The sequence below is a fragment of the Tamandua tetradactyla genome, chromosome 3, assembly GCF_023851605.1.
Source record: "Tamandua tetradactyla isolate mTamTet1 chromosome 3, mTamTet1.pri, whole genome shotgun sequence".
NCBI classification, from domain to species: Eukaryota; Metazoa; Chordata; class Mammalia; order Pilosa; family Myrmecophagidae; genus Tamandua; species Tamandua tetradactyla.
The window spans coordinates 136,588,237-136,601,491 of NC_135329.1; the positions used below are offsets into that span (position 1 = coordinate 136,588,237).

At 34.8% G+C, this 13,255-nt stretch overlaps 1 protein-coding gene across 1 annotated transcript in view; it reads left to right on the plus strand.

Moving 5' to 3' along the window:
• SCN2A (sodium voltage-gated channel alpha subunit 2) overlaps positions 1-13,255 on the plus strand; it is a 97,392-nt gene that overhangs the window by 15,110 nt on the left and 69,027 nt on the right. The window contains exons 4-10 of the mRNA XM_077154038.1: positions 5,044-5,133; positions 5,835-5,963; positions 6,532-6,623; positions 7,509-7,781; positions 10,371-10,434; positions 12,075-12,216; positions 12,360-12,566. Coding sequence (XP_077010153.1) covers positions 5,044-5,133; positions 5,835-5,963; positions 6,532-6,623; positions 7,509-7,781; positions 10,371-10,434; positions 12,075-12,216; positions 12,360-12,566 — 997 coding nt within the window. The remainder of the gene's footprint in view (positions 1-5,043; positions 5,134-5,834; positions 5,964-6,531; positions 6,624-7,508; positions 7,782-10,370; positions 10,435-12,074; positions 12,217-12,359; positions 12,567-13,255) is intronic.

The window sequence follows — 13,255 nt, forward strand, 5'->3', positions numbered from 1 at the left end:
CATTTGCAAAAGTCATTCAGGTGCAGTGTGTGGAATGGATTAGAGGAACCTAACACAGATTGAGAAATACCAGTTTGGAAGAAACTGCAACAATTGAGGTTAGATGTGATAATCACTTGAACCATACAGTAATGTGAGCATGGAGAAACATGGACAGAATCCAGAAAAGAGGTAAAATTGATAAGATTTGGTGCTACATCGGATGTGGAGTTTTAGGGAGAGGGAAATTCAGATTCGCTCCTAAATTCTCAATGTCATGGGCCATTCCCTAAGGTATGGAGATTTAAAATGAACAGTATTTGGGGAGAGGAAAGATGTGGGTGTAAAGGTCTTTAGTTCAGTTTTAGAACTCAAAATATTTTAAATGAGTTTGAAGTGCCAGTGAAATATGTAAATACACATGTCATATTAACAGCTGGATATATGTGGAGTGTGGAAAAGAAATCTAGCCTGGAGAGAGATATTTGAGAAAGATTCATCTTCTAAAGTTGAAGTTGTGTTTGCTGAAGAGCTCCTATGAGAAGAATATAGCAGGAGAGGAGGACACAGCCCCAGGAAAAGGCAACATTCAAAGGATTCTAAGTAATTATTGCCCATGAGGCAACAAGATAACCTGGGGATTGGGACCTCGTGAGAGCAAAAGCGACATAATTTAATGAAGGGGTAAGAATCAACCATGTCAATCCCAGGAGTATAAATCTCCCTGGCAACATGGGACAGGACTCCTGGGGATGAGCTGGGACCTGGCATTATGGGATTGAAAAAGTCTTCTTGACCAAAAGGGGAAAGAGAGAAATGAGACAAAACAAGTCAGTGGCTGAGAGATCTCACACAGGGTGGAGAGGTTATCCTGGAGGTTATTCTTATGAATTATATAGATATCCCTTTTTAGTTTATGGTGTATTGGAATGGCTAGATGAAAGTACCTGACATTATTGAACTACATTCCAGTAGCCTTGAATCTTGAAGATGATTGTATATATAACTTTTACAATGTGTCCGTGTGATTACAAAAACCTGTGGCTGACACTGCCTTTATCCAGAGTACAGACAGATTAGTAAAAAAAATAAAAATAAAAATAAAGACAAAAATAAATAAATAATGGGGGGATATGGGGTAAAAAAAAATTGGGTCCACTGAAATACTAGTGGTCAATGAGAGGGAGGTGTAAGGGGTATAGGATGTGTGAGAGTTTTCTTTTTTCTTTTTATTTCTTTTTCTGGAGTAATGCAAATGTTCTAAATATGATAATGATGATGAACTATGTGATGGTATGTTGAGCTATGGATTCTATACTTTGTACTCTTTGTGTGTGAAGATTACTTGATAAAATATATTTTTTAAAAATCCTTGGAAAGCCAAATTAACTCCCAGATTCCTTAGTAACTATGGAATTAGAGCAAAAGAAAGGGGGTAAGGTGAGGAATTCCATCCCATAGGGTCTTTGGAAAGCCTGACCAATTTCCTTACTTCACCATCTTGTATACCTATTTGGCACTCATCACAATTTGTATTTAATAATTTGAAATATTTTTATCTGATGTTAAAGTAAGTTTCATGAAAGCAGGGACTGCTTCTCTCTTGTGTATAAACATAATCCCAATGTGTATCACACTACCCTGCCTGGAGTAGATGCTCTGTATATTGAATAAATGAATTCCTATCCCACCAGAGAGGGGAGACTACTAGCTTTCCCTGGCATCCAGAGTCAGGCCTAGAGGCAAGCCCATTCTTGCAGTTTAGTTCCCTCCCTTTCTTGATTTTAAATGTATTGAAGACCATTTATGTGGAGTTGAACAAATCATATTTATGAATATGATAATACATTTTAATAAGCTGCAGCTTTTTTTCACTGTCAGTTTTGGCTAGGCTCCATATGTTCCTGTTATTAGTGAGAGCTACTATAACTTTATTATTTCTGCTAATAATATCATACATTATGCTGCATTTTACTAACACAAATAATACAAGATGATTCTATTTCTAAGTTATTGGAATGGGATAGAATAAGGTAGGAAAAATGGACTTCCTAGTTGCTTATTAATCTACATAGACCACTTTAACAATGAGAACAGGAACAGATACAAATTAGAGACACCTTCAGAAGAGATGTTTTATGGTTTCTAATCAAGATTATTTCAAAATAATTCTTAGAAAATTCAGGGTAATGGCAGATCCAATGAAGAAAACTTAATTAGTGGTATTTGTACATCTGATCTCAAGACAGGCACAAGGAATTATGCTGAACTGAAATTCTCCACCTTAATTCCTTTTATGCAAGTTACCTCCAAAGTTTATATATAGAAAGATAATATTGTACGACCTCATTTGAATTTTCAAAAAATTTTGTTGGCAATAATATAAGTGAAAAAGTTCCCATAAATTATGTGGGGCTATTTTGTCAATGTGCTTTGGCTGTGAGAAAAAGAATACAATACGCAACTATGAGTTTATCTTTAAAGGTCATGTAAGTAGAAATCCATAGTGAGATTATTTCAGGGTTGACTAATTAGGCAGTTTAACTTTCTCAGGGATCTGGGTCAACATCTCTGTTTCCCTTGCCTTTTCCTTCTTAGAGCAAGATGGCTGCTCCAGCTCCAATTATGTTGTTCTTCCTTAATGTGGCAGATTGAATTATGTACCCCACAAAGATATGTTCAACTCCTAATCCCTGGTCCTGTGGGTGGGAATTTATTTATAAATGTGTTCTTTAAAGATCCTATTTAGAAAAGTCCACCCTGAAATAGGCTGGGCCTTAATCTGGTATGACTGGAGTCACACAAGCAAAGGAAATTTGGACATAGAAGTACAAGCCGCAGGAGGAGGCAAAAAGAGATAGATAATGTGTAGGAGAAAAAGCTTGATTGCCAGCAAGCCATCAGAACACTACAGACTTTGGAGAAGGAATGGTCTGCCGATACCTTGATTTTGTACGTCTAGCCTCCATACTATGAGCCAATAAATTCTTGTTATTTATTGACTTAAGAAATCAAATCAATAAGAATTCAAATTGTCCTTTTGTTTTTAGTAACTTGGAGGTGTTTGTTGGCTTTAGAGAGAAAAGCTTCTGTGAGCTGGTAGGCTAAGAATGTGATTGATACACAAGGAAGGAAAAGATAAACAGCTCTCTTCCAAGAAATTTGACTGTTAAGTGGAGAAGAAAGATAGGGCTATAAGTAATTGAAGAGTATTATGAGTTAGTGGTGAATATCCTTTATTTTTTCCCAAGATTGCAGAACTTAAGAAAATATTGATGGGAAGAAGCTAATAGAGTGGGAGGCATTAAAGATAAGATAGAGAAGAGATGAGATTCCCGAAGGTTTCAGGAAAGGTGGAAAATATCCAAGATTGTAAAGGAAGGAGGAAAGATTAGGTGCCAATGCAGAGAGATTTGTCAGTCTGGGGCTCGGAAGTAGAGAATGGCAGTCTGATAATTTCTCCTCTCTTGAAAGTAGGGGATGAGGTCATCTGTTTGGGACTGAGAGGAAAGGAAGAATAGAGTTGGAGGTGGCAGAGGAATAAAGAATATTTAAAGTCTCTTTGCAGATAATTAGCAGCAGGAAGCAGGTGGAGAAATAAAGGATTATGTTGAGGACCATTAGGGTGGGTGGCCATGTATTTAGAATGGTGCCAATCTGCCAGGGGCATTATTTTCACCAGTAGAGGCCTAGCAGGCCGACAGCCACAGAGGATTCTGGAGTATAGCAAGTCACCTTTAACTTTACCTTGTTTTTTTCATTTGTTTTTAAAAATAAAGCAAAAATATGTGTTCTTTCTTCAAAATGGTATTTTCTGTGTTCTTCAGGTTGTAGTGCCCTCGTGTGGCTGATCCACATCATTTGTCTGTGACTGTGTACCTGGGGATGCAATTCAGCATGCTATGAGGGCTAAGCATGGGCTTTATGTGACTGCTAGTAAAAGTGAAAAATCAATTATTGCTTTGACTAAAGCTAGTTGCAGAGGCATATAAACTTTCTTTCTAGATGAATGCATCATGACTGCTTACTGTCCTGTTGTGCTGCATGTAAAATTGTGTTGACAATGGGTTATATGAAAATAATGTGATGATTTATAATAAAAACAGAATGAGAAGGATATGAATATCATTTATCCCCTCTCCAGTATTTTTATAATTGTGTCCAAATTTGCATTTATAAAACCGCTGTTTATATAATTGTAACTGAATCCTTACTTTGCTTTTTATTAAATATGAAGAAAAATTATTTCAAATCTCTGACTACTTGAATATTTTCTTGAAGAGTTGTTGCTGCTGTTGTTCAATATAGTGGAAAAGAAAGGACTTTGGCTATGTCTGAAAAGCCAAAACTGAAAAAAGTGAAACAAACTGGACATGTTATAAGCAGGAATGATTGAGGAAGTAAGGAAAGCAATTTATTGAGCATCTATTATACATGAGACACATTAAGCTGTGAATTCCTTTTTTTCTTTCTCTTTCTCTCTCACTTTTATAGCCTACTCAACTGAGGCTCAGGGAACTTGGTAAATAATTTGGCCAAAGTTACAAACCCAAGAAAAACCAGAACTAACACCAGCCACTTTCTCTTACAATTCAGAATTTTTTAGCAATAACAATAAATTATATACTCTACTTAGAAAAGGAACTTATATAAGGCAATCCTCCAGGTTGACTCTTCAAATGGATTATAATGCACTTGATTAATATTTAAATTTCCCTGATGAATTTTTGCTAGGATTTACATACATGCTGAGCTTACAGTTCAATTGTTCAGCTGAGTATGTCATTAAGAAAGCTGGAATTGATAAATTATTGACCAATGAACTGATTCCTTTGCATTTAATCATTTTCGTGATGAAAGTGCCTAAATAGCCTTAAAATATTTGATAGTTTGGTCTGAAGCCAGGGCCTATTAATGAGGTTGTTGAATAACAGAAATGGAAAAAGAATACAATGATAACAAAAATAAGCCCATAAAAGTTCTAAACGTGGTGTTGAATGGGATGATTGTGAGTGAAAATGAAATTTTCCTTTGACTGTTGTTTCCTTAACAATATTCTTCTACTCTATTCAATGTGCTCATTATGTGCACCATTCTGACCAACTGTGTATTTATGACTATGAGTAACCCTCCAGACTGGACAAAGAATGTGGAGTAAGTAAAAAATAGAAAAATATCCTTCCATATTGCTATCCCTATATATTTTAATGTCTTGAGACCTCTTTAGTTTCTCTAGTAAATCATACTAGCTACTCTAAGCCAGATGTTGATACAGGTTTTTCAAAACCACAAATTTACTCTAGAACAAAACCTGCAGTGGCTCATTTAGTTGCTTAAATTACTGTACTGTTTTGACTACCAGTATTTGTAGCTCTTTATCTTCCTTGCAAATCTCACACTATTTTGATGATTGTCAATAATTACTAATATCCACTAATAAAAATTATCCCTAGTTTGTATGTTCCATTTCTCATGGTTATCATAGTTCTTTATTTTACAAGTATGCATTTCATGGCTATTGGTGGTGCATATTTTAGGAAACACAATACTTCATTTTTGAATGATTATTTATTTGCTTAAATCAGAACTAAAAGCCACGTATTTCAGATAATACCATTATATAGAATCATATTATGAAGGTCTTTTAAATTAATGTGAATAACATAATATTCATTTGATTAAATCAATAAGACTATCTTTCAGAGCTTAATGTTTCCTTGCCCTAAGCCTTACTTAAGCTCAGTATCATAGAGAGACCCATATAGGAGACTCTTATTTTTTTAAGTCTCCTTTAAGATAGGTACATGTAAATTACCTACTAGATTTTTAATGCTGCCTTGGCTACTTTTTCTCAGGTATACATTTACAGGAATTTATACTTTTGAATCACTTATAAAAATACTTGCAAGGGGCTTTTGTTTGGAAGATTTTACATTTCTTCGGGATCCATGGAATTGGTTGGATTTCACAGTCATTACCTTTGCGTAAGTATCTCCACTTTCTCCATCCCAGAAAAGTAAATCCTTGACGGGAGCCTACAGTATATTTCTCCTTGGTGGCTTCCTTTGACAGAGCAAGCATTTTACTTAGTTGCCATGTGAATTTAGAATATTTTTCTTACAATCAAATCATTCCACTGGAGAAATTAGGAACTAGCATGGCAAATTATGTGGTTATGGCTTAATTTTAAAGTAATGGATTAAAGTTCCCAGATTAACAGAGTTTATAATTGATTACAATGTCATTTTTCTCTTAAATGGAAAATCTGATGGCAACACTCATTGAAGTTGAAAAGGTCTTCGCGAAAGACCAACATAGACTTAGATTTCCCTAAATTCTGAATAACTCTGATTTAATTCTACAGGTATGTAACAGAATTTGTAAACCTAGGCAATGTTTCAGCTCTTCGAACTTTCAGAGTACTGAGAGCTTTGAAAACTATTTCTGTAATTCCAGGTAAGAAGAAACTGGTATAAGGTGGTAGGCCCCTTATATCTCCAACTGTTTCTTGTGTTCTGTCATTGTGTTTGTGTGTGAACTCCCCTACTACAGATATGTGACAGAGTTTGTGGACCTGGGCAATGTCTCAGCGTTGAGAACATTCAGAGTTCTCCGAGCACTGAAAACAATTTCAGTCATTCCAGGTGAGAGCTAGGTTAAACACCAAGGCTGACTTTAGCTGCATTGGTGCTAAAATCACAGCTTTGGTGCATAAGCCTTGTTGCTTGTCACATATTGCAAATAATTATGTAAAAAAGCAAGAATCAGTACATCAGATTTGGGATGGATTTGATTCTTTGCTTTTTACTAATTGCTTTCTTTAAAACTGTCCTAAATCAGCCTTTGGGTTTAACAAGATCGTGCATGAGGCATTTGCAGTAACAGGCTACATGGTTTGCATCTTATAACATCAAGCTTTCTGCATAGAAGCTAAACTATGAGGCAAACAGATATAAATTTGGCCATTTAGGTCTAAAATTGGTAATTTATTTAACTGCAGATAAATAAAAAAAACAAGGGATAGCATGAGTGCTGCATGGGGCTTAGTTTTCAGATGTCTTCCTTCTTTAACTCATGCTGAGTTTGCAGAATTCACAGACATATGACCACATAATTCAGTGACTTTAAGTTTTTTTACTATGCTATTCATATAGACTTTTCTAAAATTAATAAGGGGTTAAGGTGTAAGACATCTGCAAAAAAAAAAAAAAAAAGCCAAATATTTATACAGGGTTGATGTTTAAGCATGAATAACAGAACCATTTCTTTTGCTATCAGGAGTGTTTGGAAATACACGTTTCGTTTATTTCCATTCATGGTTTTCTAATGAACATACAAATTTGCTCTTCATTCATTTTCACCAGCTAGCAGGCTTTTCATGAAAATGTAATTCAATCACAAACATTAAACTAATATTCTTGGCATTCTGCATGACATCTTTATTTTCCAGGACAACCTCATGATGTTTTTTTCCATAAACTAGCTGTTGATGAGTATATTTACATTTCTTTCTCTGATTTTATTTGTAGGCCTGAAGACCATCGTGGGGGCCCTGATCCAGTCGGTGAAGAAGCTGTCTGACGTCATGATCCTGACCGTGTTCTGCCTGAGCGTGTTTGCGCTAATCGGGCTGCAGCTGTTCATGGGCAACCTGAGGAATAAGTGTCTGCAGTGGCCCCCAGATAATTCTTCCTTTGAAATAAACATTACTTCCTTCTTTAATAATTCATCGGATGTGAACGGTACAGCTTTCAATAGGACAGTGAGCATGTTTAACTGGGATGAATATATTGAGGATAAAAGTAAGATATATTCTTTTAACCATTAAGTTGTTTAGTCCTTTAGATTTTTTTTAATGTGTATATTTCAGAAGGTATCTTAACTTTGATGTGAACCAGATGACTTAGACCAATTTAAGATAACTTAATGCATGTGATAGATAAATATTTTACTACTTTTTCCTTATCTGTCAATCAATATGATAAAAGTTACCATGTGAGAATGTGTGATGTTTTCCTAAACCACTGTTGAGAGCAATATCATAAAATGCCATATAGAAAAATTTATGTAGTAGGGAAGGATCAAGAGCTTCTAGTTATCTTAATAAATAGTATGAACTATTCAACATATTGTGCTGAAAATTGTTTTTAAGAAGACTGGGGGGAAATAATTTGGCTCATTTGGTTGACTCCATATCTGTATGGAGTGCATATGGTATCTGGAAATAGAGAAACCACTCACCAAGATGAATCTCACTTGGCATAGATCACAGAGAGTTAAGCAACCCTGATTCAACCATTGACTTATGATGATGCGAAAGTGTAAATTAAAAACCACGTCTACATTATTCCTGTTCTAATGTATCTCCTTAGTAATGGCCGTTGTTTTGCAGTTGTTTATCAGTATCATTTGATTTTATTTAGTGATGGGCATCAGAGTAAGTTAATGATGCCCTATATTTCAGTATACTTTCTTATCACTGAGGCCAACTCCTCTGTCTTATTGATAGCTATGCCCCTCCTCTCATGTTCAATTTGTTGGCCAATTTCCACTGGTCTCTTGATAATCACTTCTCCATGGCGTTACTTATTCTGAGGTATCCTTCATGATCTACATGTTTTTTACAACCATATGAAATTATATCACTTCTCATATTATATTATTTTTTTAAGAATTAGCATATTTTCTGGATATTTATACTGGGGAAATAAGATTCATTGAATGACTAAATAGTTAAATTATATTTATGGAATTTCTTATTTATTACAATTATAACAGTATGGCATTCTTTGTACATAAATATTTTCCCTATTTCTGAGTGTGTCCTCAAGTCGGATTCCTAATAGTAGTGTTTTTAGGGTCAAAGGGTATGAACAAATTAAGGCTATGGAGATACATTGCCAAATTGCTCTTCAGAGAGATTGTACCAATTATACACACACTACAACACTGGTTGTCATTCTGAACTCTCATTGACATTGACTATGACTATATTATTTTTAAATCTTTGCATAGAAGGAAGAGTGTATCCTATTGTTCTTTTCATTTGTTCCTTAATCATTAATGCCATAGAATTTTTAAGTTTCTTTATTAGTATCACTAGTATGTTATTTATTTCCTATAATGTGAAATATCTGTTGATATTTTTACCCATTCTTCTGTCAGGTATTAGTGTGTTTTGGGAAATTCATATGAACTTTAAAATTTATTCAGTATATTAACATTTGCCTTTCTAGTTTGTTGTTTTTCGTTTTATTTGTTTGTTTTGATGTGTAAATGAATTTCATTTTTATTGTCATTTCTTCTTTTATGTTTAGAAAATGTTTCATAATTCTGAGATAATAATACTTGTCACATAGCTTTCTTGTATATAAAACTAGTCACCTATATAATCGAGAAATAAAGAGTGCTATCTATATGCTCTATATATCAGTTTCATAGGTTTGTATTTTATCTTCACTCTAAAAACCTAATATTATTTTTTGATGTATTTGGTGAGGTGAAAATCTAATTTTTTTACAAAGTAATAGAGCATATATCTCTACATAATATATGAAGGCAATCCTTGGAATATAGGCTTTAAGTAACCTAATAAATTCTATAATTTGGGGGGGGTGGTATGTGCGTATTTGTTTATGTGTGTATTTGTGTATTTTTGTAAGTACAAAATACCTATATGTGTGTGTTTGTGTATGCATTGTCCCTTAAGCAGTGTTTTCACCTTATTAAATTTATGTATAAAGTATTGCCCCCAAATAGAAACTAGATGTACTTAGAAAATATATATTTCAAAAGAAGCAAGTTTATCTTGTGCATTTTAAAAAGAGTAATCAAACAAAAACCCCTAACAAAACACTTATTTACTGCATCATAAGAAAAGAAGGGACAGACATCTAAGCCCACTTCTCATAGGAAATTAAGTTAAATTGCCAGGGGAAAAATTAGTCAGAATCTATTCTGAGACCAAGCAAAAAGTATTTGTAAAGAAATATTTTACTTGTATAGATGAATTTAAAAGGAACAAGTCTTCCTTCTCTCTTACTTTTTGAGCCAATGAAACAGCCTCAAGTCAGGAGCTCTTTCTTGAAGTATCCCAAACAATTTGAATTTATATGTGCAAGAAGTCTATTATGAGACTAATTCTTCCCTCTGAAAAAAAATTCTTTTTAGAGCAGATTTTTCCAATATTTGATTAATCAAAAATCGTGTTTTTATAATTGTTTAGTATTTGATTATTATTAAAATGAATTACCTTTTCATTTAGTCATATATGTATTTTATCCATTTTGCTCTGATTGAAATAAATCTGTAAGCTTTATTACCTAGCTACTATGGCTGATGTGTTTTGAGAGCTTTTTAATGATTCTTTTTATCTCTTGCTCTTTAAATAGATCATTTTTACTTTTTGGAAGGGCAAAATGATGCTCTGCTTTGTGGCAACAGCTCAGATGCAGGGTAAGTGATGCTTGGTATGGCGTCTCAGTCTACACTGCTCCATCAGCCTAGAAAACCTGCCACCTCCCACCCACCCAGCCCCCACTTGCTCCTCATTCAAAGTCCTCCATAAATTCTACTTCATGCTGACACTCCCAGAATAGCAGGGATAAGTGTGGATTCTCACCTCCTTCACACACTCATATGCAGCAACTATTTTTTCATACTAGGTCACAGTTAATCTTCCAAGTAAATTCAATGGAAAATAGATAAAGAAGTAGTACATATACATAAGAAGTTTAAGTTAATGAAATTCATAAGTATGTACCCTTATAAATGTGATATTTGTATTTGCTAATGTGGTCCTTGTGGGCTTAAAATGTAAGATCTCTGGAGCTACTGTCATTATCTGAGGCATGGTGAGTGTAGTCTAGCATGTTTAGCAAATTGGAAAAGTGCAAACTGGAGAATCTGACTGAGCAGGTTCAAATTCTAACTCCACCCTACAAAATCAATTCCCCTTGCCTTGGTTCTCTCATTTGATAAATCTGTACAATAATTGGGTTGCCATGAGAGTTAAGTGAATTAATGAATGTATTGCTCCTAGAGTGCTCAATAAGTGCTTTTAATTTTTTATTGATATCATGTGAATCCTTATTATTGCGAAGCATTGGACCTGGAATTAAGCTTAGTAGAATTCAAAGAAATAGATTCCTTTCCTATTTGACAAGATTATAGCATTATAAACAGACGTCTAATACTCTTTCTAAGGAACATGACATTATGGACATTAGTAGCTAAATAATACCTGAAGCAAAATTCCCAATGCTAACAGGATTTGCATTTGATTAGTATGATAAAGTTTGTGCTGCCTTTTTTGCCAGATTCTAGTGATGAGAAAATCCATCTAGTTTTGTTTCCTTTATTTCACGTTACATACAATATCTTTCAATGCCTGCAAATGTGTGAGTCACATACGGTTATTTGCCCTTTCCTATATATGAGGTGCCCCAAGATTAATAAAGTTAGGATACTTGCCCGAGATCATGCACCCCAGAAGAGGCAGACAGAATGTAGAAAACAGATCTCCTTGACCTTTAAAGTCATGCTATCAACTCCCAATTGTGCAGAGCCATTTACTCCTCTCACCTTCCCTTTGCCCTCCCACTTCACCTCTCTGCCCTGACCTCACACTTACAACACTAATGCATCTAGATATCTTCACAGAAGAACAATTTTCCCTATAGACTTATTTATTTATTCAGGTTCATAAGTCCCAGAACGTATTAATCATGTTATCATTGCTTTTATGTACAGGCATGATAAATATGACAATTATAATCACAGAAAAATACAATATTAAACTCAATAGGTTCTATTGTTATATAAACCAGTTCACATAGTGTTGGGTTAAGTGGCAGGAAAGGTAAAAGAAATCTGTTTTCCCTAGTGTCATATAGAACAGACATTGGTATCTATGAAAACAGCAAAGCCAGGTGGGCCATGGTATCTTAGCAGGCAGAGTTCTTGCCTGCCATGCTGGAGACCCGGGTTCATTTCCCAGTGCTTTCCCACGTGAACAAAAGAAAAAAAAAAACAGCAAAGCCAATAAGCAGACTTGCAGTTACTGAGTTCCTCTCTTTTCTCTAACCTAATTACAGCCAGTGTCCAGAAGGATACATCTGTGTGAAGGCTGGTAGAAATCCCAACTATGGCTACACGAGTTTTGACACCTTTAGCTGGGCCTTCTTGTCCTTATTTCGACTCATGACTCAAGACTTCTGGGAAAACCTTTATCAACTGGTGAGGACAGAGGAAGGAATTCTTCTAGGAAGCATGAAATACTGAGATCAAAAGAATTGCTGTGAAATCCTTTATTACTGTAGATAGTGTGAACTTATAACATCCTATATCAAATTTAATAAAATATCTCTTCAACTTTGCAGACATTACGTGCTGCTGGGAAAACATACATGATATTTTTTGTGCTAGTCATTTTCTTGGGCTCATTCTACCTTATAAATTTAATCCTGGCTGTGGTGGCCATGGCCTACGAGGAACAGAACCAGGCCACCTTGGAAGAGGCAGAACAGAAAGAAGCTGAATTTCAGCAGATGCTTGAACAGTTAAAGAAGCAACAAGAAGAAGCTCAGGTATGGTTGACAAAGGTGACACATTTTTGTTTTTGTTGATCTCAAGTCTCTGATTTAAATATTAAGGCCAGTAGTCTTTAATAAGCAAAATCGGCAGTAGTTGGTGTTTGAAACCCCAGATATGTTTTGTAAGTGCTACAATACTTTTAGGTTATTAAAGAATATTGCTTTATTTTGATTATTACTGCCAATGTTAATGACACCATAGCAGAAGAATTGTTATTGTTTTATTGACATTTTTTCTTTCTTTTGACCTCTTGAGGAAATTAACTATTAACATCCTCATTTAATCAAAGTTACAAAGTAGTTTGACATATGTGCCTCAACTGAAATGCTTTCTGAATGATCTAGGGAAGAGGAATTTGGTTATAGTTGCTTCTTCATTACAGTGTCCCTAGTGATGGGAAAGGTCAGAAACCCAGAGTGAAACTGACACTGTTTCATAAAGTTTGGAAAGACAAAGATCTGTTCTATATTTATTATTTTCTATTTGAAGGGTACATGAGTGCAAGTTTGTGGGGTTGTATAAGAAAAATGCTAGTATGTAAACACACAAGATCACTACATTCTCTGCATTCTACCTTATAAGCCCTTTAATTTGGACTTTTGATGAGGATTCAAATTAAGGCAAGAGTTTCTCTAATTATATTTACTCAACAATGGCATAATTAGCACAGTTGCCTATTGGG